The sequence below is a fragment of the Podarcis pityusensis genome (genome assembly GCF_964106645.2).
Source record: "Podarcis pityusensis genome assembly, chromosome: 2".
NCBI lineage: Eukaryota > Metazoa > Chordata > Lepidosauria > Squamata > Lacertidae > Podarcis > Podarcis pityusensis.
In genome coordinates this window covers 110,432,097-110,458,667 of record NC_138029.1, presented here as the reverse complement: position 1 = coordinate 110,458,667, position 26,571 = coordinate 110,432,097, and the positions used below count along the sequence as shown (strand labels likewise).

Genomic DNA, 26,571 nt, shown 5'->3' with positions numbered 1-26,571 from the left:
ATTTTACTGTTGTTAGCCGCTCTGAGCCCAGCTTCGGCTGGGGAGGGCGGGATATGAATAAAATTTTATTGCTATTATTTTTATTATTATGCTTAATTGATAGCAGTTCCCGGAAGCCGCCGGAGGGAAGAGATGCACTTGGGCTCCAATCCTCCTTGCAGGCTTGGCCACTATGAGGAGACAGTGCTGAGATTCCTGCATTGTAGGGGGTTAAACTAGATGACTCTCAGGGTCCCCTTCCATCTCTACGATTCTATGATTCTAACAGGGTGCGGGACTAGATGGGCTTGATCAAACTACAGGGCTCTTCATAGAATCATAGAGGTGGAATATACCACAAGGGCCATCGAGTCCAACCCCCTGCCAAGCAGGAAACACCATCAGAGCACTCCTGACATATGGTTGTCAAGCCTCTGCTTAAAGACCTCCAAAGAAGGAGACTCCACCACGCTCCTTGGCAGCAAATTCCACTGTCGAACAGCTCTTACTGCCAGGAAGTTATTCCTAATGTTTAGGTGGAATCTTCTTTCTTGTAGTTTGGATCCATTGCTCCGTGTCCGCTTCTCTGGAGCAGCAGAAAACAACCTTTCTCCCTCCTCTATATGACATCCTTTTATATATTTGAACATGGCTATCATATCACCCCTTAACCTCCTCTTCTCCAGGCTAAACATTCCCAGCTCCCTTAGCCATTCCTCATAAGGCATCGTTTCCAGGCCTTTGACCATTTTGGTTGCCCTCCTCTGGACACGTTCCAGTTTGTCAGTGTCCTTCTTGAACTGTGGTGCCCAGAACTGGACACAGTACTCCAGGTGAGGTCTGACCAGAGCAGAATACAGTGACACTATTACTTCCCTTGATCTAGATGCTATACTGCTATTGATGCAGCCCAGAATTGCATTGGCTTTTTTAGCTGCCGCGTCACACTATTGGCTCATGTCAAGTTTGTGGTCAACCAAGACTCCTAGATCCTTTTCACATGTACTGCTCTCAAGCCAGGTGTCACCCCTCTTGTATTTGTGCCTCTCATTTTTTTTGCCCAAGTGCAATACTTTACATTTCTCCCTGTTAAAGTTCATCTTGTTTGTTTTGGCCCAGTTCTCTAATCTGTCAAGGTCGTTTTGAAGTGTGATCCTGTCCTCTGGGGTGTTAGCCACCCCTCCCAGTTTGGTGTCATCTGCAAATTTGATCAGGATGCCCTTGAGTCCATCATCCAAGTCATTGATAAAGATGTTGAATAAGACCGGGCCCAAGACAGAACCCTGTGGCACCCCACTAGTCACTCTTCTCCAGGATGAAGAGGAACCATTGATGAGCACCCTTTGGGTTCGGTCAGTCAGCCAGTTACAAATCCACTGAGTGGTAGCATAGTCAAGACCGCATTTTACCAACTTCTTTACAAGAATATCATGGGGCACCTTGTCGAATGCCTTGTTGAAATCAAGGTAGGCTACATCCACTGCGTTCCCTTCATCTACCAAGCTTGTAATTCTGTCAAAAAACGAGATCAGGTTAGTCTGACATGACTTATTTTTCAGAAATCCATGCTGACTATTGGTGATCACAACATTCCTTTCTAGGTGCTCACAGACTGTTTGCTTAATGATCTGCTCCAGAATCTTCCCTGGTATTGATGTCAGACTGACTGGGCGGTAATTATTTGGGTCCTCTCTTTTCCCCTTTTTGAAAATAGGGATAACATTTGCCCTCCTCCAGTCTGCCGGGACTTCGCCTGTTCTCCAGGAATACTCAAAGATGACTGCCTTCATGTGATCTGTGTGTGAGAGAGAGTGAGAGTGAGAAAGAGCGTACCTTCAGGGAGAGGCCATGTCTCTTCTTTGCAAGGAGGATGAATAAGCTGCAACCCCCCCCCCCCCGCGGCTTCCCTGCCTGCTCTCTCTCCACCCCCAACCCCAATTATGGGTATTGCATTGCATTGCACAACCCCGCCGCCCAAAGCTTGCTGCACCCCGAGGCACTTTGCACTCACCGGATTCCTTGCAGGACAAGGACAGTGCAGGACGGCAGAGGGGGCGGGTCAGCTGTTCTAATTAAGCCGCGCCCCCTTTCCCAAATCAGTATCGAGCAGCCCCTCCCCCAGCAGCTTCCACTCTCTGCCTTTACTCTTTAAGGCAACGAGCATACCTTCCTTCAACTGGAAGCCCAGCTTCCCTCCCTCCTCTCCCCATTGGCTGGGTACTGCAATTATCCCGCCCCCGGAAATATCCTGCCTCCCAGGCGGGGGCTCCCATTCCCGCCCGCGCTGCCCAGGGTCGCTCCTGCTGCCAGGATTTCGGGTGAGTGCAAAGCCAGCGGCGGGGAAAGGAGGGAAGGGGCTTGGCAAGGGCTGGGGGTCCAGGATGAGAAGCCCCGGGACGGGGAGAAGAAGAGAAGGGAGGAAAGGGAGCTGTTTCTCTTAATGGGGCCTTGAAGGGGGGGGGAGGGGTTTCCACTGTGGAAAGAGAGAAGCTTCTTCCTGCCCGAATCTAGTGCAAATGATGTTGCAGGGAAGGAGGCGGGAAAGTGGTGAGATTTGAGTATTGCTGGCAAGGCTCGCCATAGTAATAATAATTACGGTATATATATATAAATAAATAAATGATATTCATTAACCCCCCCCCCCATTTTCTGGGTTTCACCAGCCACTCTGAGCGGCTTCCAACAAAATAAGAAACACCAAAAACATCCAAACATCCAAGTCTTCCGTTTTGTAGAGGAGATGGGGACATGGATTGCTGGATGGCAGAGGGAGAAAGAGGAAAAGATGGGGAGGAAAACAAAGGCAGGGGGGTCCTGGCAGGAAGAAGGAAGGGCTGAGGCCTCCTCCAAAGAGCTCTTTGTTCCTTGAACTCCTTGCATAAAGTAGTGGGGGCAGGGCCGGATTGAGGTTTGATGAGGCCCTAAACTACTGGAGGTCATGGGGCCCTTTATATGCCCAGCTGTCCTTTGTCAACAACAAATTGTCGCTGTTTTTTGTGTTGAATATAGGCTGTATGATAATTTATGGACCTAATCGGTATCTAAAACCATTTGCACAGAACAGAGTATGTATTTTCTCAAGGTAATTGTTGAACTGAAATACAATTACGAAGTATATTAATAGTGAAATAATTATTAAGCTCTAACTTAAAATGATTTTGTTATTCATAACAAACTTAATGCAAACACATTGGCATTTGGCAATAACAGAAGTTCCTTTAGAAACACAATTTACAAAGAATGCTAATCTAGTCCTAGAAACTTGCTATAATAATAGGTGTAAATATATGATGCAAACTACTAATAATTATAAATAGCATTATTAATATGAAATTAAGTGTGATAACCTGTACAATGCAATTGTAGTTAATACAATGCATTTTTTATATCAGTATCAATATTACCATAATAGTCCACATTCTTCATTGGGACAGCAGACCTTTGTACCCTGTTACACTTAGTGAGTGTAAAAGACAGTATTTCTAGTAATATGTCACATTTATAAATAATACCAATACTGTACACACCTTTACATTAAAATTATTTTACAGGACTAATAGTTACAGATGGGTAGCCGTGTTGGTCTGCCATAGTCGAAGTAAAAAATTCTTTCCTGTAGCACCTTAAAGACCAACTAAGTTAGTTCTTGGTATAAGCTTTCGTGTGCATGCACACTTCTTCAGATACACTTCTTCAGTGTATCTGAAGAAGTGTGCATGCACACGAAAGCTTATACCAAGAACTAACTTAGTTGGTCTTTAAGGTGCTACAGGAAAGAATTTTTTACTAGGACTAATAGTATTACTGCATCTACCCAATACCCATTCAACTGTATAATTTTATCATGATTCATTCTGTACTGTGTATACAAACAGTACACAAACATGATCTAAATTACAATACTTTCCTTCTTGCCTTTGCCAAAGCAAAGTCACTGAGGATATCATCAAATGATAAACTGCTTAGCTTGTCACTTTCTATGTACATGAGGCTGAAGTAACATAATTTATCTTGAGACATTGTTGTTCCAAATTCATTTTTTATCCTCTTCAGTCAAGAAACGGATCTTTACAAATGGCAATTTGCAATCATCATTCAGAGGAACATTCTCAGAATTGCTTCTAAATTAGGGAATGCTGACTGGACATCGTTGTTGTTCTTTAGTCACTTAGTCGTGTCTGACTCTTTGTGACCCCATGGACCAGAGCATGCCAGGCACTCCTGTTTTCCACTGCCTTCTGCAGTCTGGTCAAACTCATGTTAGTAGCTTTGAGAGCACTGTCCAACCATCTCGTCCTCTGCATATAAGTTAAATAAGCAAGGAGACAATATACAGCCTTGTCGTACTCCTTTCCCAATTTTGAGCCAATCAGTTGTTCCATATCCAGTTCTAACTGTTGCTTCTTGTCCCACATAGAGATTTCTCAGGAGACACATGAGGTGATCAGGCACTCCCATTTCTTTAAGAACTTGCCATAGTTTGCTGTGGTCCACACAGTCAAAGGCTTTTGCGTAGTCAATGAAGCAGAAGTAGATGATTTTCTGGATTTCTCTAGCTTTCTCCCTAATCCAGCGCATTATTGCAATTTGGTCTTTGGTTCCTCTGCCCCTCCAAAATCCAGCTTGCACTTCTGGGTGTTCTCGGTCTGCGTACTGCTTAAGGCTGCCTTGTAGAATTTTAAGCATAACCTTGCTAGTGTGTGAAATGATTGTGCAGTAGTTGGAGCATTCTTAGGCGCTGCCCTTCTTTGGGATTGCATTGTAGACTGATATTCTCCAATCCTCTGGCCACTGCTGAGTTTTCCAAACTTGCTGGCATATTGAGTGTAGCACCTTAACAGTATCATCTTTTAAGATTCTGCTGGAATGTCATCACTTCCACTGGCCTTGTTATTAGCAGTGCTTTCTAAGGCCCATTTGGATGACGTCACTCTCCAGGATGTCTGGCTCAAGGTCATCAGTCACACTACCTGGGGTGTATGGGACATCCATATCTTCCTGGCATAATTCCTCTGTGTATTCTTGCCACCTCTTCTTGATGTCTTCTGCTTCTGTAAGGTCCGTACCTGACGGAAACCAGCCGTCATCAAATGGTGCACAGCATAGAAAAAAGACACAGAGAGACAGCAGTATTTTCAGGATGGAGGGCAGCTCCTTCGACTTCTCTCCTCTCTGGTAATTTTATTATCCTTTTTCTCCCAGCCTGCATGGCCGTCTGCCAGTGTCTCACGTTACATCGCCCAATCATGGCTTTACAACACCCATCACCATATAAGATAATTACTGCCCAGAGGGAACACAACTCCATATAAGGTCAATACATTCAATACACTGCAAGGCACAGACATGCCGGTCAGCGAGGCACCACGCAACAATTACAAGCCTCTGCCATGGCTTCATGGCTCCCACACGTACCACTTTTGTCCTTTATAATGGTAATCTTTGCATAAAATCTTCCTTTAATATCTCCAATTTTCTTGAACAGATCTCTGGTATTTCCCATTCTATTGTTTCCCTCTATTTCTTTGCACTGCTCGTTTAAGAAGTCCCTCTTGTCTCTCCTTGCTATTCGTTGGAAGTCTGCATTCAATTTCATGTATCTTTAACTATCTCCCTTGCATTTTGCTTGCCTTCTGTCCCCCGCGGTTTGTAAGGCCTCATTGGACAACCACTTTGCTTTCTTGCATTTCCTTTTCATTGGGATGATTTTCATTGCTGCCTCCTGTATGATGTTCTGAGCCTCCAACCATAGTTCTTCAGGCACTCTGTCCACCAAATCTAAATCCTTAAATGTGTTCCTCTCTTCCACTGTGTATTCATAAGGGATTTGATTTAGATTGTATCTCACTGACCCAGTGGTTTTCCCTACTTTCTTCAGTTTAAGCTTGAATTTTGTTATAAGAAGCTGATGATCTGAGCCACAGTCAGCTCCAGGTCTAGTTTTTGCTGACTGTATAGAACTTCTCCATCTTTGGCTGCAAAGAATATAATCAATTTGATTTTGATGCTGCCCATCTGGTGATGTGCATGTGTAGAGTCATCTCATGTGTTGTTGGAAAAGAGTGTTTGTTATGACCAGCTTGTTCTCTTGACAGAACTCTATTAACCTTTGCACTGCTTCATTTTGAACTCCCAAGGCCAAACTTACCAGTTGTTCCTTTTATCTCTTTGACTCCCTACTTTAGCATTCCAGTCCCCTAGGATGAGAAGAACATCCTTCTTTGGTGTCAGTTCTAGAAGGTGTTGTAAGTCTTCCTAGAATTGGTCAAGTTCAGTTTCTTCAGCATTGGTAAGGTAAAGGGACCCCTGACCATTAGGTCCAGTCATGGCCGACTCTGGGGTTGGGGCGCTCATCTTGCTTTACTGGCCGAGGGAGCTGGCATTTGTCTGCAGACAGTCGTGTGGCCAGCATAACTAAGCCGCTTCTGGCGAACCAGAGCAGCGCATGGAAACACCATTTACCTTCCCGCCGAAGCGGTACCTATTTATCTACTTGCACTTTGACCTGCTTTCGAACTGCTAGGTTGGCAGGAGCAGGAACCGAACAACGGGAGCTCACCCCATCATGGGGATTCGAACCGACAACCTTCTGATCGGCAGGTCCTAGGCTCTGTGATTTAACCCACAGCACCACCCCTGTCCCTCAGCATTGGTAGTTGGTGCATAAACCTGGATTACTGTGATCTTAAAAGGTCTGCCTTGGATAGATCATTCTATCATTTTTGAGATTGCATCCCAGTACAGCTTTTGCCACTCTTTTGTTGAATCTTTTGTTCCTAGAATTGGTCAATTTCAGTTTCTTCAGCCCCAGTAGTTGGTGCATAAACCTGCATTACTGTGATGTTAAAAGGTCTGCCTTGGATTTGTCTTCCTAGAATTGGTCAAGTTCAGTTTCTTCAGCATTGGTAGGTTAAAGGGATCCCTGACCATTAGGTCCGGTCATGGCTGACTCTGGGGTTGGGGCGCTCATCTTGCTTTACTGGCCGAGGGAGCTGGAATTTATCTGCAGACAGTCATGTGACCAGCATGACTAAGCCGCTTCTGGCGAACCAGAGCAGCGCACGGAAACGCCTTCCCACCGGAGCGGTACCTATTTATCTACTTGCACTTTGAGGTGCTTTTGAACAGCTAGGTTGGCAGGAGCAGGGACCGAACAACGGGAGCTCACCCCATCATGGGGATTCAAACCGCCGACCTTCTGATCAGCAAGTCCTAGGCTCTGTGATTTAACCCACAGCGCCACCCACGTCCCTCAGCATTGGTAGTTGGTGCATAAACCTGGATTACTGTGATGTTAAAAGGTCTGCCTTGGATTTGTATCGAGATCATTTTATCATTTTTGAGATTGCATCCCAGTACAGCTTTTGCCACTCTTTTGTTGACTAAGAGGGCCACTCCATTTCTTCTATGGGAATCTTGTCCTCAGTAGTAGGATATGATGATCATCCAAATTGAATTCGCCCATTCCTGTCCATTTTAGTTCACTGATGCCCACTATGTCAATATTTATTCTTGCCATTTCATTTTTTACCACATCCAGCTTACCATGGTTCATGGATCTCATATTCCAGGTTCATATATTTTTCTTTGCAGCACTGGACTTTTCTTTCACTTCCAGGCACACTTCCAGGGTTCATCTTCCAGCGTCATAATTTTTTTTTATATTTTTTTTTATAATATTTATTAAAGATTTTTTGGTTACAACACACAAAACAAAACATACAAAAATATCACATTTTATAACATATTTTCTTGTCCTCTTTGGACTTCCTCACATCTCCCGCTCCTGCGTTCCAAATTTATAAAAATTAATCCAGCAAATTTATCACCTTGTCCCCACCTTACAATCTAGTTTTCCAATGTTATATCTTAAATTTTAGATATATTCATTTCACTCTATTAAAACAATAAGCTTAGCCTAATAGTTATCTAAAAAAAAATATTGATTTTTCATAAATTTAACTTATCTTCATAATTCACTTCATCTGTTCCGATGGTGCCAAATTGTTTATGATCAAGCATCCTGCTTAACATTCATACAATTTACAATATTTTTGCAAATAAATCTTAAATTTTTTCCAGTCTTCTTCCACCGTCTCCTCTCGGATTCTGCCCGGCCAATTCCATATAGTCTATCAGTTGCATCTGCCATTCTTCCAGTGTGGGTATATCTTGAGTTTTCCAATGCTTGGCGACGAGTATCCTTGCTGCTGTTGTTGCATACATAAAAAATGTTTGATCCTTCTTTAACACCCCTTGGCCAACAATACCCAGTGTCATAACTTTTATACGACCATGGAGTTTTCTCGGCAGGGATACTGGCGTGGCTTGCTGGTTCCTGCTCCAGGTGGATCAAGTTTACTGAAAACTCTCCACTTTGACCTGTCGGTCTTGGGTGGCCCTGCACGGCATAGCTCATAGCGTCTCTGAGTTATGTTGTTGTTGTTGTTGTTGTTTAGTCGTGTCCGACTCTTCATGACCCCATGGACCAGAGCACGCCAGGCACTCCTGTCTTCCACTGCCTCCTGCAGTTTGGTCAGACTCATGCTTGTAGCTTCGAGGACACCGTCCAACCATCTCGTCCTCTGTCGTCCCCTTCTCCTCGTCTCTGAGTTATTCAAGCCCCTTTGCCATGACAAGGCATTGATCCATGAAGGACATGGTCATTAAATATTACTTGGTACAGATCCTGATGCGTCAGATGATCATGTTCATGGCTTTGGCTCCCCCCCCCCCATTTAGATTATTTTATTGGTTTTCACATATTACTTTACAATACAGATATACCAAAGCCAACACCATTTCCTCCCCATCCCCCCATACATTTACATTTCTATTTCCTCAGTCCATCATTTTATTCTTTTCTCCTTCCTCCTTCCCTCCGCCCCCATTCTATTTCCTCCACATTATACACTTTACAATAACCTTTGCATTCTACAATCTTCTCAAATCATCTATATATTCTTATTATCTTTCCTTACTAATTATTCTTCCATCCAGTACTTCACATTTTAATCTAGGCATATTAGCATATCTTTTTTTGAGCAATACTTTGCCATATATTCATCAAAACATTTCCACTCCTTTTTAAATTTTTGATACAACTGATTTCTTATTATAGCAGTTAATTTTGCCAGAATTAAATATTCATTTAGTTTACAAATCCATTCCTCCTTTGTGGGTATAGTTTTTGACTTCCACCTAGCAGCAATCACTATTCTAGCAGCTGTACTTGCATGGAGAAAAATTCTTGCGCCCCGTGGTATCTCATCTTCTGTCAATCCAAGGAGATATGTCTCTGGTTTGTTTTTGATATTTTCAACATCTTCTTTGGTTCTTCGTGTACTACTATCCAAAATTTCTTAATTTCCTCACGCCTCCACCACATATGTGGTCCAGGCATTGGTATTTATATAATTTCAAACAAAGCATTTCGGTTTCAACCAATCTTATACACCAGAGATGTCCAAGCACTGGAATGCAATTGACAGGCAGACCTCTGTGTTGTTTTGGGTCGATTATGAGACCTTTGAAGGCCCTGCCCCCTTTCCGCAAGAACTTCAGCACATGCTCCTGTTTTTGTTTTTGCTCAGCAGTTCCTTGTTCTAATGTTTATTGTTGCCAAAAGAATCTAAATTTTTCTTGCGTCTCCCGCCTCCTTAAAAAAGTCCCTTTGGAGTTTCACGTTCCTAGAATAGAATCATAGAATCATAGTTGGAAGAGACCACAAGGGCCATCGAGTCCAACCCCCTGCCAAGCAGGAAACACCATCAGAGCACTCCTGACATATGGTTGTCAAGCCTCTGCTTAAAGACCTCCAAAGAAGGAGACTCCACCACGCTCCTTGGCAGCAAATTCCACTGTCGAACAGCTCTTACTGCCAGGAAGTTCTTCCTAATGTTTAGGTGGAATCTTCTTTCTTGTAGTTTGGATCCATTGCTCCGTGTCCGCTTCTCTGGAGCAGCAGAAAACAACCTTTCTCCCTCCTGTATGTGACATCCTTTTATATATTTGAACATGACTATCATATCACCCCTTAACCTCCTCTTCTCCAGGCTAAACATGCCCAGCTCCCTTAGCCGTTCCTCATAAGGCATCGTTTCCAGGCCTTTGACCATTTTGGTTGCCCTCCTCTGGACACGTTCCAGTTTGTCAGTGTCCTTCTTGAACTGTGGTGCCCAGAACTGGACACAGTACTCCAGGTGAGGTCTGACCAGAGCAGAATACAGTGGCACTATTACTTCCCTTGATCTAGATGCTATACTCATATTGATGCAGCCCAGAATTGCATTGGCTTTTTTAGCTGCCGCGTCACACTGTTGGCTCATGTCAAGTTTGTGGTCAACCAAGACTCCTAGATCCTTTTCACATGTACTGCTCTCAAGCCAGGTGTCACCCATCTTGTATTTGTGCCTCTCATTTTTTTTGCCCAAGTGCAATACTTTACATTTCTCCCTGTTAAAATTCATCTTGTTTGTTTTGGCCCAGTTCTCTAATCTGTCAAGGTCGTTTTGAAGTGTGATCCTGTCCTCTGGGGTGTTAACCACCCCTCCCAGTTTGGTGTCATCTGCAAATTTGATCAGGATGCCCTTGAGTCCATCATCCAAGTCATTGATAAAGATGTTGAATAAGACCGGGCCCAAGACAGAACCCTGTGGCACCCCACTAGTCACTCTTCTCCAGGATGAAGAGGAACCATTGATGAGCACCCTTTGGGTTCGGTCAGTCAGCCAGTTACAAATCCACTGAGTGGTAGCATAGTCAAGACCGCATTTTACCAGCTTCTTTACAAGAATATCATGGGGCACCTTGTCAAAGGCCTTGCTGAAATCAAGGTAGGCTACATCCACTGCATTCCCTTCATCTACCAGGCTTGTAATTCTGACAAAAAAACGAGATCAGGTTAGTCTGACATGACTTATTTTTCAGAAATCCATGCTGACTATTGGTGATCACAGCATTCCTTTCTAAGTGCTCACAGACTGTTTGCTTAGTGCCAGTGTGGTGTAGTGGTTAAAAGCGGTAGTCACGTAATCTGGGGAACCGGGTTCGCGTCTCCGCTCCGCCACATGCAGCTGCTGAGTGACCTTGGGCCAGTCACACTTCTTTGAATTCTCTCAGCCCCACTCACCTCACAGAGTGTTTGTTGTGGGGGAGGAAGGGAAAGGAGATTGTTAGCCGCTTTGAGACTCCTGAAGGGGAGTGAAAGGCGGGGTATCAAATCCAAACTCTTCTTAATGATCTGCTCCAGAATCTTCCCTGGTATGGATGTCAGACTTACTGGGCGGTTATTATTTGGGTCCTCTTCTTCCCCCTTTTGAAAATAGGGACAACATTTGCCCTCCTCCAGTCTGCCAGGACTTCGCATGTTCTCCAGGAATTATCAAAGATGATTGCCAGTGGTTCTGAGATCACATCTGCCAGTTCTTTTAATACTCTTGGATGCAGTTCATCTGGCCCTGGAGACTTGAATACATCTAAACTAGCCAAGTATTCCTGATATTCATCATTGCCTCATTTTATTATAATACACATGCGCAACAAGCACTGGCAATTTCTGCTGAATATGTTCTGATCCCTACCGCGTTCTGTGACATTGTGTTGGTGTGCATGTTGGGAACCTGTGTTACATGCAGCCATTTGCATCATGTGGCGACTCATGTTCCAGCTTTCAGCTGTATCTTTGTGATTCTCCTATTAGCTGTATTTCTGCCCCAATTGGGGGGCGGCAACTTGCAAAATAACCAGTTTTAAAGCACAGACTACCATAACTTCTGTTTTAGAAGCACACTCGAGGATTTACAGAGATACACATTATCACATTTATTGTGGCCCTTTGGGCAACTGGCACAAGGCCATTCCTGCCCATACCATGCCAGCCTTAGGAAGGGAGAAAAGACAGGCAGACGGAAGGAATTGCCAAAGGTGTTTGAAAATGGGTGGAGGCTCTTGGGAAGTGGGTGCCCAATAGGAGCTTCTACAGAGGCAGCAGAATCCCTTCTTCCTTCCTCCCAGGAAGCTACAACTTGCCTTGGCTTCTGCGCTTCTCAAGAAGCTGAACCTGTAAACCTAGTCAGGATGGACGGAGGAAGATGGTTCATTTATTGTCTTTCCTAAAAGTCTAACAGGATTTTCTCCCCCCCCCCACTCCCAAGCAGGTGAGGAAGACGATGGTCAGAATTCTACGGAGCCATCTGTGAATTCATTGGGAAGAACAAAGAAACAGTTTAAATGCAAGGAATGTGGAGTGTGCTTTAGACCCTTTGGAAGACTGAGGATACACCAACAAACTCACACAGGAAAGAATCCATGTAAATACATGGAGTGCGAAAAGAACTTCAGTGAAAGTTGTATTGGAGTCCTTAGAACACATCAACGAACTCACACGGGGGGGAAACCATTTAAATGTATTGAGTGCGGAAAGAGCTTCAGTCGTAGTGGAGACCTTAGAACACATCAACGAACTCACACGGGAGAGAAACCATTTCAATGCACTGAATGTGGAAAGAGCTTCAGACAGAATGCAGCCCTTAGAACACATCAACGAACTCACACAGGGGAGAAACCATTTAATTGCATTGAATGTGGAAAGAGCTTCAGACAGAATGCAGCCCTTAGAACACATCAACGAACTCACACAGGGGAGAAACCATTTAATTGCATTGAATGTGGAAAGAGCTTCAGTCGTAGTGGCAGTCTTGGAACACACCAACGAACTCACACAGGGGAGAAACCATTTGAATGCATTGAATGTGGAAAGAGCTTCAGACAGAATGCAGCCCTTAGAACACATCAACAAACTCACACAGGGGAGAAACCGTTTGAATGCATTGAATGTGGAAAGAGCTTCAGTCATAGTGGCAGTCTTGGAACACACCAACGAACTCACACAGGGGAGAAACCATTTGAATGCATTGAATGTGGAAAGAGCTTCAGACAGAATGCAGCCCTTAGAACACATCAACAAACTCACACAGGGGAGAAACCATTTGAATGCATTGAATGTGGAAAGAGCTTCATTCGTAGTGGAGACCTTAGAAAACATCAACGAACTCACACGGGGGAGAAACCGTTTGAATGCATTGAGTGCGGAAAGAGCTTCAGTCATAGTGGACACCTTAGAGAACATCAACGAACTCACACGGGGGAGAAGCCATTTAAATGTATTGAGTGCGGAAAGAGCTTCAGTCGTAGTGGAGGCCTTAGAATACATCAGCGAACTCACACAGGGGAGAAACCATTTGAATGCATTGAATGTGGAAAGAGCTTGAGTTCTAGTGGAGCCCTTAGAATACATCAACGAACTCACACGGGGGAGAAACCATTTGAATGCATTGAATGTGGAATGAGCATCAGTTCTAGTGGAAACCTTAGAATACATCAACGAACTCACACTGGGGTGAAACCGTTTGAATGCACTGAATGTGGAAAGAGCTTTAGTCGTAGTGGAGGCCTTAGAATACATCAACGAACTCACACAGGGGAGAAACCATTTGAATGCATTGAATGTGGAAAGAGCTTCAGTTGCAGTGGAGATCTTAGAACACATCAACGAACTCACATGGGGGAGAAACCGTTTAAATGCATTGAATGTGGAATGAGCTTCAGTCGTAGTGGAAACCTTAGAACACATCAACGAACTCACACGGGGGAGAAACCATTTGAATGCATTGAATGTGGAAAGAGCTTCAGTCGTAGTGGAAGCCTTAGAATACATCAACGAACTCACACGGGGGAGAAACCATTTGAATGCATTGAATGTGGAAAGAGCATCAGTTCTAGTGGAGGCCTTAGAAAACATCAACGAACTCACACGGGGGAGAAACCATTTGAATGCATTGAATGTGGAAAGAGCTTCAGTGAAAGTGGTCACCTTAGAAGACATCAACAAACTCACACGGGGGAGAAACCATTTCAATGCATTGAATGTGGAAAGAGCTTTAGTCGTAGTGGAAACCTTAGAACACATCAACGAACTCACACGGGGGAGAAACCATTTGAATGCATTGAATGTGGAAAGAGCTTCAGTTGCAGTGGAGATCTTAGAACACATCAACGAACTCACACGGGGGAGAAACCGTTTAAATGCATTGAATGTGGAAAGAGCATCAGTTCTAGTGGAGGCCTTAGAAAACATCAACGAACTCACACGGGGGAGAAACCATTTGAATGCATTGAATGTGGAAAGAGCTTCAGTGAAAGTGGTCACCTTAGAAGACATCAACAAACTCACACGGGGGAGAAACCATTTCAATGCATTGAATGTGGAAAGAGCTTTAGTCGTAGTGGAAACCTTAGAACACATCAACGAACTCACACGGGGGAGAAACCATTTGAATGCATTGAATGTGGAAAGAGCTTCAGTTGCAGTGGAGATCTTAGAACACATCAACGAACTCACACGGGGGAGAAACCGTTTAAATGCATTGAATGTGGAAAGAGCTTCAGTCACAGTGGCGGTCTTAGAACACATCAACGAACTCACACAGGGGAGAAACCGTTTAAATGTATTGAATGTGGAAAGAGCTTCAGTCAAAGTAGAAACCTTAGAATACATCAACAAACTCATACAGGGCAGAAACCATTTAAATGTATGGAGTGTGGAAAGAACTTCAGACAGTGTGGAGACCTTAATATTCATGAGCGAATTCACCCAGGTGAAAAGCCATATCAATGTATGCAATGTTCCACTCAAGTTTCACTCTTTACCTCACATCAAGAAACTCATAAAGGCGGAAATCAATTTTAAATGCATAGAATCCATTTGATGTTTTGGTGTTGGTATTTAAATTTGTATACACGTATATATGTATTAAAGTAATGAAGGTCACATATACTAAATGTAGAAAAGAAGTTGCAAGTTGTTGCTAGATGAACGGGGAGAGTGTGAATCTGGAATGCTCAAGGTGTGTGATGAATCTGTTGAGTTTTGACCTCCGCCCTTCAATGCCAAAATGATGGGCTGCCCTTGTCTTGTGGATCAGCATCTGTCTGCTTGAGGGAAATGGGGTACCTCAGATGTTGGGAAACAACACCCATAAGCCTCAGCCCATATGGCCAAGAATGATGGGGAGTTGTAGTTCAAAAACTCAAGGGTGGAAAATCTCACATTTCTTAGAACTTTAATTATAGGTAAAACTTGTTGATACAGAGCTCATTTTTTATTCCAGGAGCAGCTGGTCACTTCTGCTTTATAAACAAAGCCAAATATATTGACACACTTTACATTAAAACCAAATTTTAGAACAGAGAAACAATTTTTTTTAAAAAAACAAACCCTTTTCTTCTTTACAAACCATTATCTTCTCAATCCAAGATTTGCTTTTCATATGTATAAAATTATTTGGTTAGCAAGGGGGTACAGAAATAATAATAAAAAAGCTACAATAAAAGCATTATCCAGTATTTCCCATCTTCTGCCTTCTGAACTGTTCCTCTGCAAACTACTGGTCCAAATCTATACAGTCCTCCTGCTCCCGGGAAGATTCAGAGGGAGGCTCCCACGAATGCGCCTCAGTGCAGCTCTCCTCAGCTGGGTCCCTGGTTAGATTTTGTTTTAGGGGAGCAAGCATGGGCCTGGCCCTTGGGTGGGGGTGAGGGGAGAAGGGAAGAGAAGTAGAGGGGATGCTTCTTTTTCCTTGCAAGGCTAGTTCTTTCTCCCAAGTATGCGCCTGTAATCAGCGAGTGTGCATTTAGCAGGAGTGTATCCCTTTGTCTTGGAGTGCAAGTTAATTCAGAAGGCATTAGAGCGAAGTGCGTGTATCGCATATGTTAAGTTGATTGCAACCTTTTTTAAAAAAAATAATATTCTTTATTCATTAAAAAATTTGCATGTCTATGCAAACGCATCCATTCTTAAGGAAATTAGCCCTGAGTGCTCATTGGAAGGACAGATCGTGAAGCTGAGGCTGCAATACTTTTGCCACCTCATGAGAAGACTCGACGTCCGGGGTCGGTGCCATCGGTAATGGCGGATTCCCTCTAACTTTGAGGGATTTAGCTCTGCGGAAATTGGGTCTTGCCGCTACGGCGAAGCAGGGACCCCTCTAAAAATCACAGGTGGGTGAAGCCTGTGACCGTGGGACTCGGCGGGCACCTTCAGCACCCCCCCAATTTGCAAGGGAACCCGACTACGGGCTCCGGAGCGAACGGGGTGAGCGGCGCGGTGCTGAGAGCCAACTGCTTCTTCCGTGGAGCGAAGCCGCACAGCTGTTGCCGGACTTTTTTCCTGTGACGATTCGGCCATCAAAACAACTACCTGTGAGTAGGTTAAAACTGAAGATCTGAAAATAAGGGAAACAAAGGTTTAATTTGGCACCGAAGTGGGAAGGTTTAAACAGGAAGTTCGCCTTCCGCTTCTTGTTAACAGATCAAAGCAAAGAACTTCTAAGCTAAGACCTGGAAAGTCGACTGAAAAGGACTATAATCTTAACATCAATACAAGAGATCTCCCTCCCTTGGTTGCAGGAGGGGGGGGGAAGGGAGAAGTAAATTTTCCTGCAAAAAGAGAGGAAAGGAAACAAAAGTCCACCGCTTAAAGCCTGGAAACAGGCTGCCAATGGACAATAAGATTGCCGCATTGTGAAGCGCGCTGCTTATGGACAATGTAATTTTTGACAGCTAACTCTGCAAGAGAGATAGATTGTTTCTGACTGGTTTCTCCTGATTTTAAGGTAACAGAAAACTAACTGAAATTGAAACTGTTGCTTATTTTGTTAAATGGGGGACTAGAAAGAGTTATTTTAATGCAACAAGTATTGACTGTTACTGTGTCCCCCTAGAGAAAGTTTGAAATTGTTACAACTGGCCAGGGGAATTTTCCACTTCAAAACAAACTCTGGCCGTGGGATCAACCTTGGGCTCCAGTTAAAGTGTTATGGCAGATGGAAAAGAAAAAATAGACTTGCTTCAAGAAAAAACAACAAGGTCTGGTAAATCATGGCAGCAGCGAAGAGCATCAGCATCTGGCCCTTCTGCACTACCAGGGGCAGCATCTGTTCAACTTAAGTCAAAAGGAGGAGATTCATAGAGACCAAGCGGGCTTTCTCCCGAGAAGACGTTTGTCAGATAATGTAAGGAATATAATTGACATTTTGGAAAAGTTAGAAGTGAATATAAACACTAAAGCAGTTTTGATATTTGTGGATGTGGAGAAAGCCTTTGACAATATTTCTTGGAGTTTTATGAGGAAGAATCTCCAGGGGATGGGGGTAGGCCAAGGGTTTGAAAATGGTATAGGTGCAATATACTCTGAACAAAAAGCTAAGCTAATTGTAAACAATGTGGTTACGGAAGAATTTAAGATAGAAAAAGGGACACGTCAGGGGTGCCCAATCTCCCCATTACTTTTTATATCAGTCCTGGAGATTTTGCTGAACATGATTAGAAGGGATCAGCTGGTTAAAGGGGTACAGGTTGGAGCTAAACAGTACAAACTGAGAGCATTTGCAGATGATCTGGTACTTACATTACAAGAGCCAGAATCTAGTACTAAAAGGGTCTTAGAATTAATTCAAAAGTTTGGTCAAGTAGCAGGATTTAAATTGAATAAGTTAAAAACTAAGGTATTAGAGAAAAATTTAACACCTATTGAAAAAGAGAGGTTTCAGAATGAGACAGGTTTAACTGTGGTTAAGAAAGTGAAATATTTGGGGATTAACATGACAGCTAAAAATGTGAATTTATTTAAAGATAATTATGAGAAATGTTGGACAGAAGTGAAAAAAGACTTAGAAATTTGGTCAAATTTGAAGCTTTCCTTGTCTGGTCAAATTGCGGCTATTAAGATGAATGTATTGCCTAGAATGTTGTTTTTGTTTCAAACATTGCAAATTGTGGACAAGATGGACTGTTTCAAGAAGTGGCAGAAAGATATTTCTAAATTTGTCTGGCAGGGCAAGAAACCTAGAATAAAATTTAAGATTTTAACTGATGCAAAGGAAAGGGGGGGATTTGCCCTGCCAGACTTTAAACTCTACTATGAATCAGCAGCTTTCTGCTGGTTGAAAGATTGGCTGCTTCTTGAGAACACAGACATTTTGGATTTAGAAGGCTTTAACAATATTTTTGGGTGGCATGCATATTTGTGGTATGACAAGGTTAAAGCTCATAAAGCTTTTAAAAATCATATTGTCAGGAAAGCATTGTATAATGTCTGGATTAAATATAAAGACTTGCTGGAAAACAAAACCCCAAGGTGGTTGTCGCCAATGGAGGCAAAGGCTCTGAAAAGGCTTAATATGGAGTCCAAATGGCCGAAATATTGGGAAATTTTGGAACAAGAAGGGGACAAACTGAAATTGCAGAGTTTTGAGAAACTAAAAGATAAAGTGCGAGACTGGCTTCACTATTATCAAATAATGGAGGCTTATAAGTTGGACAGAAAAATTGGCTTCCAGGTGGAAAAATCAAAATTGGAAACAGAAATGTTAGAACCCAAAACTAAGAATTTGTCAAAAATGTATAACTTGCTGTTGAAATGGAATACGCAGGATGAAACGGTTAAATCAGCCATGATTAAGTGGGCACAAGATATTGGTCATAACATTATGTTTGCTGACTGGGAAAAGTTGTGGACCACTGGTATGAAATTTACGGCATGTAATGCCCTAAGAGAGAATATTATGAAAATGATTTATAGGTGGTACATGACCCCAGTCAAGCTCGCAAAAATTTACCACTTACCTGATGATAAATGTTGGAAATGTAAAGAAAATGAAGGTACATTCTTTCACCTTTGGTGGACGTGCCCAAAGATTAAGGCTTTCTGGGAAATGATATATAATGAAATGAAAAAGGTATTTAAATATACCTTTCTGAAGAAACCAGAGGCCTTTCTCCTGGGTATGGTCGGCCAAGTGGTGTCAAAGAAGTATAGAACTTTTTTTATGTATGCTACAACAGCAGCAAGAATACTCATCGCAAAGTATTGGACGACACAAGATCTACCCACCTTGGAAGAATGGCAGATGAAGGTGATAGACTATATGGGACTGGCAGAATCCGAGACCAGGAAAGAGAGACGGTGGAAGAAGATTGGAAGAAATTTAAGGATTATCTTAGGAAACATTGCAAAATTAATGAATGTTAGAATGACGTTGGTTTAGAAGTTAAGTGGTTTTCAGCTGTAATGATCATGTAAAAAGAAAAGAAAGGTTAAAAATAAAATGAAAAATAAGGGAGAGGATTTGCTCAATTGATAATTAGAAATTGGAATACAGAAAGGGGAGGTATGAGGAGGTCGGGGAAGTAAGTTACAAGAAAATAAGGGATTGAAATTATACTTGTTTTTGTTTGTGTTTGTATTGCTGTTTTGTTTTTATATAATTTCTGAAACTTTAATAAATATCTTATAAAAAACTTAAGTCAAAAGGAATGGCATCTGAAGATGTTTTAGCTCTGGCATTAGGCAAAATTAATGAATCTTTGGAAAAATTAAGTTAACAAGTAGCTGAAGCATCAACTAAAATTGATCAAAACACTACAAACATTAATAACTTGGGACAGAAGGTGAATACTAATACAGAAACTATTGAGAAATTGCTGCAGGAATCTACTTTGACCCGAAAGACAGCTGAAGAAGCAAAGGAAAAAGCAGTTGCTGTAGAGGAGAAGACACCACCGATATGTAGGCAACTCGAGGACCATAGGTCGATGTTGTCTATGATTGAATTGAAGGAAAAACAAACGAACTTGAGGATCAGGGCCGTACCTGAACTTGAGAAAGACAACCTAAGTGACTTATGCAGGAATTTGCAGACTTTTGGAACCTAGATTCTGAGAATCAAAACTTTAAGATAATAAGTGCTTTTAGGCTTGGAAGAGGGGGGGAGGAACAGGGTGGAGATATTTAAAGACATCCCGAAATACCTTCTGGATCTTAGGTCCAGCTACGGAGATCTGGTTGCCCTGCTAAGAAGTAATAGAATTGTTTTCAGGTGGGAATTTCCCCAAGGCCTATCCTTCAGCTTTAAAGGAAGAAAGATAAAAATAAGATCAGTGGACGATAAAGAAAGATTTTTGAAAGATCACGGAGAAGACCTGCAGAAAGAATCTGGAGAAGAGCCAAGAGCACTAAAAACAGGAATACTAGACATAGCAACACTACCTTTTGGATTGGACAACTCAGAGAAAGTGATACCACCGATAGAACAAGAACAAACACTGGGTGCAGTTGGAGGAAAAGCAAAGTAACTACATCATGGCTCTGCAACTATTAAGTTGGAACATTAATGGTTTTAACTCCCCGCAGAAAAGGAAAAAAGTCTTTCATTTATTCAAAATCAAATCCGTTTATTGTGAGGACCATGCCTGTGCACAAAAATCAACACTACAGTAGTTAAAAAATATTAAAATTCATTACATACTATGCCAACAAAACCTTCTTCCCACAAGATAGAAAAGGAGGGAAAACGAGCAGCGAGTTAAACAGACGATGATGGGGTCTTTACATTGTCGTCCATAAATCTTTCCCTGGCTTTCATGGCCTTCATCACCAAGACCGCTACTACATGGGTAATGCATGGGTTTGCATCAACTAACAAAAATTTTACTCTATCTTCAGGACTGGTTATAGAGTTGGGTATAATTTGCAGCAATGCGTCTCTAAAGCCCGAGTAAATGGGGCAATAGAGGAAGTAATGTGTAAGATCCTCTTTAGTTTTCATAAGGCAAGGACATAGACGATGTTCTACTGGGGTTTTTGTGTATCTACCGGTCAGGTAAGCAGTTGGCAATGTTTGAAACCGTGCCATAGTGAAAGCTCTCTGAGCAATTGGACTTGATTTGTTTACAGGAAACACATGTGATAAGGCTACACAGAAAAGTATTGATCAATAAAAGATTGGGTCAAGAGTTTATCTCATCGGACAAGGTTAAAAAAAGAGGAGTAGTGATTTATGCAAAAGAGAGCCTATCACCGAAATTTATCTTCAAAGATGATCAAGGAAGATTTGTGGCAATTGAAATTCAAACACAAGGAGAGAAATTTTTGATAGTAGGAGTTTATGCACCAAATGAGGGGAAATCTGAATTCTTTAAAAAGTTGCATGAGACCTTGTTGGACTATCTGGACTATTATATCATCAAGATGGGAGATATGAATGGAGTGGTATCTACAAATATGGACAAGGCACAGAGACAGGTAGTTACCAAGGATGGCAGACTACCAAAAACCTTTTTTGAGATGACTGACAATATGGCCTTAGTTGACATTTGGAGAACAAAGAACCCCTTGGGTAGAGAGGGAACTTTCTTCTCTGAAGCCAAAATGACATGGACAAGAATTGGCCAAATTTGGATAACTAGAGGACTGGCTCCAAAGACTAGAAAAGTGGAAATTTGTCCTATAACTTGCTCCGACCATAATTCTGTGAAAATGGAGATGAAACTAACACCGATTGGCTCCTTCAGATGGAGGATGAATGACACCTTGTTTAGAGACGAAGAGGTTACCAAGAAGGCCCAAAAAACTTTGAGAGATTATTTTGAGATAAATATGAATACTACCGTTGAAAAAAGAGTAATCTGGGACGCAAGCAGAGCGGTTATGAGGGGGTTTCTGATTCAACAGAATGCAATAAAGAAGAGAACTCAAAATGAGAAAAAAGATAAAATTTTGGAGAAAATAAAAGAAGGCGAGAAGAAACTGAGAGCGAAACCAAAGTCACAAGAGATTCTGAGAGAAATAAAGCTACATCAAGTTCAATATATGAAAATGATGAATCAGGAAATAGAGTGGAAAATTAAACAGATGAGACAAAAGACATTTGAATCGGCTAATAAATGTGGGAAATTGTTAGCCTGGCAAATGAAAAAAAGACAAAAATTTAACACCATTACAAATTTGGAAGTGGAAGGAAAGAATATACAGAATCCAGTGGGTCAAGTGTGGGGTATTGCAGCTGATTCATCCTCGTTGCAAAGAAGAGACAGGGGCCTCTCCCTGAAGGTTCTCTCTCTCTCTCTCTCTCTCTCTCTCTCTCTCTCTCTCTCACACACACACACACACACACACAGAGAAAAACATTCGTCTGCATGCACACACAGATCACATGAAGACCCCTGTAGTTTGATCAAGCCCATCTAGTCCCTGTTAGAATCATAGAGATGGAAGGGCACCCTGAGAGTCGTCTAGTCCAACCGCCTTCAATGCAGGAATCCCATCACTGTCTCCTCATGGTGGCCAAGCCTGCGAGGAGCCCAAGAACATCTCTCCCCTCCGGCGGCTTCCAGGAAACCTTATTCAATTAAGCATAATAATAATATTATAACATTATTTGTACCCACTCGTCTGGCTGGGTTTCCCCAGCCACTAGGGCAGCTCCCAACAGAATATTTTTTAAAAACCAATGAAGCATCAGCAGACTTGGATGTTTGGATGTTTTTGGTGTTTCTTATTTTCTTGGAAGATGCCCAGAGTGGCTGGGGAAACCCAGACAATGGGGGGGGGGGTATAAATATTATTATTACTGTTATTACTACTATGGCGAGGCTGGTCTGCAATGCCCAAGCCTCTCCCCTTTCCCGCCTCCTTCCCTGCAACTCCCTTTGCACCAGATCCGGGCAGTAGGAAGCTTCTCTCTTTCCACACTGGAAACCACCCTTCAAGGCCCCATTAAGAGAAACAGCTCCCTTTCCTCCCTTCTCTTTTCTCCCCGTCCCGGGGCTTCTCATCCTGGACCCCCCACCCCTTGCAAAGCCCCTTCCCTCCTTCCCCGCCACTGGCTTTGCACTCACCCGAAATCCTGGCGATGGTGGCAGCCACCCTGGGCAGCGGGGGTGGGAATGGGACCCCCAGCCTGGGAGGCAGGATATTTCCGGGGGTGGGATAATTGCAGTACCCAGCCAATGGGGAGAGGAGGGAGGGAAGCTGGGCTTCCAGTTGAAGGAAGGTATGCTCGTTGCCTTAAAGATTAAAGGCAGAGAGTGGAAGCTGCTAGAGGGGAGGGTGCTGCTGCTCATACTGACTTGGGAAAGAAGGCGTGGCTTAAGCAGCACAGCTGACCCCACGTCTCGGGGTGCAGCAAGCTTTGCGGGGTGGGGGTTGTGCAGTGCAATGCAATACTCGTGGAACTGGGGTTGGGGTGGAGAGAGAGCAGGCAGGGAAGCGGTGGGTCAAGTGTGGGGGTATTGCAGCTGATTCAGCCTCTTTGCAAAGAAGAGACAGGGGCCTCTTCCTGAAGGTTCTCTCTCTCTCTCTCTCTCTCTCGCTCTCTCTCTCTCTCCCTCTCTCTCTCTCTCTCACACACACAGAAAAACGTTCATGTGCATGCACACACACACACACCACACGAAGAGCCCTGTAGTTTGATCAAACCCATCTAGTCCCGCACCCTGTTAGAATCATAGAATCGTTGAGATGGAAGGGGACCCTGAGAGTCATCGAGTCCAACCCCCTGCAATGCAGGAATTTCAGCACTGTCTCCTCATGGTGGCCAAGCCTGCAAGGAGGATGGGAGCCCAAGAGCATTTCTCCCCTCCAGCGGCTTCTGGGAACTGCTATTCAATTAAGCAGAATAATAATATTATAACAACATTATTTATACCCGCTCGTCTGGCTGGGTTTCCCCAGCCACTAGGGCAGCTCCCAAAAGAATATTTTTTAGAATCCAATGAAGCATCAAACATTAAAAGCTTTTCCATTCAGGGCTGCCTTCAGATGTCTTATAAAGAAGCAGGATCAGGAAGTTCTTAATGTCTGATAATAATTCTAATGATTTTTATTTATACCCCATCCTCCCTGGCCAGAGCCGGGCTCAGGATGGCTAACACCGGTAAAATTACAGTAAAAACATAATAGGGGGAGAAAAAACCAATTTAAAATACAGATTAAAACTCAATTTAAAAAGCAGCCTCATTTTAAAAGTAGCCCATAAATCAAAACCAGAAGGGGAAGGAAACATTGTCAGATTGAGTCAAACCAAACCAAACCAGCCGGGTGGAACAGCTCTGTCTTGCAAGCTCTGCGGAAAGATGTCAAGTCCTGCAGGGCCCTAGTCTCTTGTGGCAGAGTGTTCCACCAAGTTGGGGCCAGTACTGAAAAGGCCCTGGCCCTAGTTGAGACCAATCTAGCCACCTTGAGAGCCAGGACCTCCAAAATGTTGTCATTTGCGGAACTTAAGGTCCTCCGCAGGGCATACCAGGAGAGGCGGTCCCATAGGTAAGTGGGTCCTAGACCGCATAGGGCTTTAAAGGTCAAAACCAGCACCTTAAACCTGACCCTGTACTCCACCGGGTGACTGTTGCATGGATCACTGTGGCCAGATCAGGGCGAGAAAGGTAAGGGACCAACTGCTTAATACGACGGAGATGGAAAAATGATACCTTTGCTGTGGCTTTAACCTGCACCTCTATGGAAAGGGAGGCGTCAAAGGTTACACCCAAGCTCTTGAGAGAAGGTGCTGGCACTAATTGAGCCCCTGCAAGAGATGGGAGTTGGGACCCCAACCCTATGTTGTCCCGACCCAGCCAGAAGACCTCTGTCTTCGAAGGATTTAACTTCAAACGCCTCCCACGCAGCCATCCAGCCACAGCTTCCAAGCATCTAGTCAGTGTGTCCGGGGCCAAGTCAGGGCGGCCGTCCATCAACAGATAAAGCTGGCTGTCAAAAGCATATTGATGACAATCCAGCCCAAAGCTCTGGACAATCTGGGTAAGGGGGAACATAAAAGATATTAAAAAGCATCAGAGAAAGGATTGCACCCTGTGGGACTGCACACACCAAGGAGTGCCGCAGTGACCACTCCCTCCCTAGCGCCACCCTCTGTCCCCGACCTGAGATAAAGGAGCGCAGCCATTGTTGGACTGTGCTCTGAATCCCTACGTCGGAAAGGCGGTGGTCCAAAGGTTCGTGATTGATCATGCCGAAGGCTAAGAGAATCAGCAGGCCCGACCCAGCTCGACCCAGCTGTCAATGGAGATCATGTTCGGGCAACCAAAGCTGTCTCGGTGCTGTAACCAGGGTGAAAGACGGACTAAAATGGGTCCAGAGCCTATGTTTCATCCAGAAACCTACCAAGCTGTTCGGCAACTACCGTATTTTTTGCACCATAACACTCACTTTTTTCCTCCTAGAAAGTAAAGGGAAATGTCTGTACGTGTTATGGAGCTAATGCCTATGGATGGCGGGGGGATCTGCTGCAGTCGTGAGCAGAGGATCCATGGTTCCCCTTCCTTCCCTCCTCCGTGGCTCGCTTTGAAACAGCAAAGCGGGAGAAGAGCCCTTGAGTGGGGAGGAGAGAGGGACAGAGAGCCTGCTTGCTTTAAAGGAGCAAAGTGGGAGAGGAGAGGAGCCGCTTACACAATTCTGGAGCTTTTTTTTCAGCAAGCCGGGGAGGAGGGAGAGAACAGTTTGCTAAATAGCAGCAAAGTTTTTCGCAAGCAGGCTCTCTGTCCCTCTCTCCTCCCCATTCAGCTGGCTAAATAGCAAAGTTTTCCAGCGAGCTGGGGAGGAGGGAGAGAAGCAGAGCCTTTAAAGGAGCAAAGCAGGAGAGGAGAGGAGCCTTCTCCCCTTATACCCCTCTTCTGCATCATTAACAGCATCCTTCTCCACCCACCCCACGCGTGTTCCTTGTCCCTTGAGTGCTTTTCCTTCCCTCCCCACTTAAAACGTGGTTACAAAACACAGATCCACATGGATCCTCAGGACTTTTGCACTGGGTCACCCCAAATTCACCATCAGATCACATAGCATGTCCATGGCTACAGCTTGTACCAAAAAAATCACACACTGTTGCCTGGGGCCGCAGTGGTGCAAAAATGTGGTTACAAAGCATGGATCCACATGGATCCTTGGGATTTTTGCACTGGGCTACCCCAAACTCACCGTCAGATCACATGTCTGTGGCCACAGCATGAACCACAAAAATCATACATCCACTGTTTCGTTTAGAATATTTTTTTTCTTATTTTCCTCCTCTAAAAACTATGTGCGTGTTATGGTCGGGTGCGTGTTATAGAGCGAAAAATACGGTACTCTCTCAATTATCTTACACAGGTATGGAAGATTCGAAACCGGGTGGTAATTGGATAGATCTAAAGGATCTAGAGATGTTTTATTTAAGAATAGATGCACCACTGCTTCCTTCAACTCCCCTGGGAAAGTCCACATACCAAGGGACTGATTAATGATCTCATCCAGGGGGGCCCGCACCTCGTCTGGACATGCTCTAATCAGCCAGGACGGGCACGGTTCAAGGGGGCAAGTGGTACCACTGTATACTACTTTAAACAGTCATGGCTTCCCCCAAAGAATTCTGGGAGCTGTAGTTTGTTAAGGTTGCTTGGAGCTGTTAGGTATGGTTGCCATATTTTGAAGACCAAAAAGGAGTCCTTATGAGGACTCTCATTTTAAATATCTCTACCATATGTAGGCTATAGAAACTATAGAAGCTATATTGGCGGGGGGGGGGGAGAAGAGAAGAGGCAATCAAGTCTTCAACCATGGCAACCCTTAAAATCCTTATTTCCCTCAAAGAGTTACAATTCACCAAGTTCTCCGTGACAAGGAATAGATAGTGAAGCCACTCTACATATTATCTCTCTGGGAGGGGAACAGGGAGTCTCCTCTCAGCAAGCTACAGCTCCCAGAAT

The 26,571-nt window shown here is 43.6% G+C and overlaps 2 protein-coding genes and 1 long non-coding RNA gene across 4 annotated transcripts in view; 2 read left to right on the top strand and 1 right to left on the bottom strand.

The window, feature by feature from the left end:
• LOC308471788 (uncharacterized protein) overlaps window positions 1–26,571 on the bottom strand; it is a gene marked incomplete at its 3' end in the record, with an annotated part of 143,068 nt that overhangs the window by 79,254 nt on the left and 37,243 nt on the right. The gene's annotated exons all lie outside the window — the stretch shown is intronic.
• The window catches only part of LOC308470228, a 111,437-nt gene that overhangs the window by 81,899 nt on the left and 2,967 nt on the right, over window positions 1–26,571 (top strand). The window lies entirely within an intron of this gene.
• Window positions 1,550–21,735, top strand: LOC308469403 (uncharacterized protein). Of its 2 annotated transcripts, XM_080991801.1 has the most exons (3): window positions 1,550–1,776; window positions 2,011–2,297; window positions 12,138–21,735. In XM_080991801.1, the coding sequence occupies exon 3, from the start codon at window positions 12,299–12,301 to the stop codon at window positions 14,726–14,728; it is 2,430 nt and encodes an 809-aa protein (XP_080847927.1). In that variant the 5' UTR covers window positions 1,550–1,776; window positions 2,011–2,297; window positions 12,138–12,298; the 3' UTR covers window positions 14,729–21,735. The 2 variants fall into 2 exon arrangements, with proteins under 2 accessions (XP_080847927.1, XP_080847926.1); XM_080991800.1 differs by having other exon boundaries at window positions 1,550–2,297.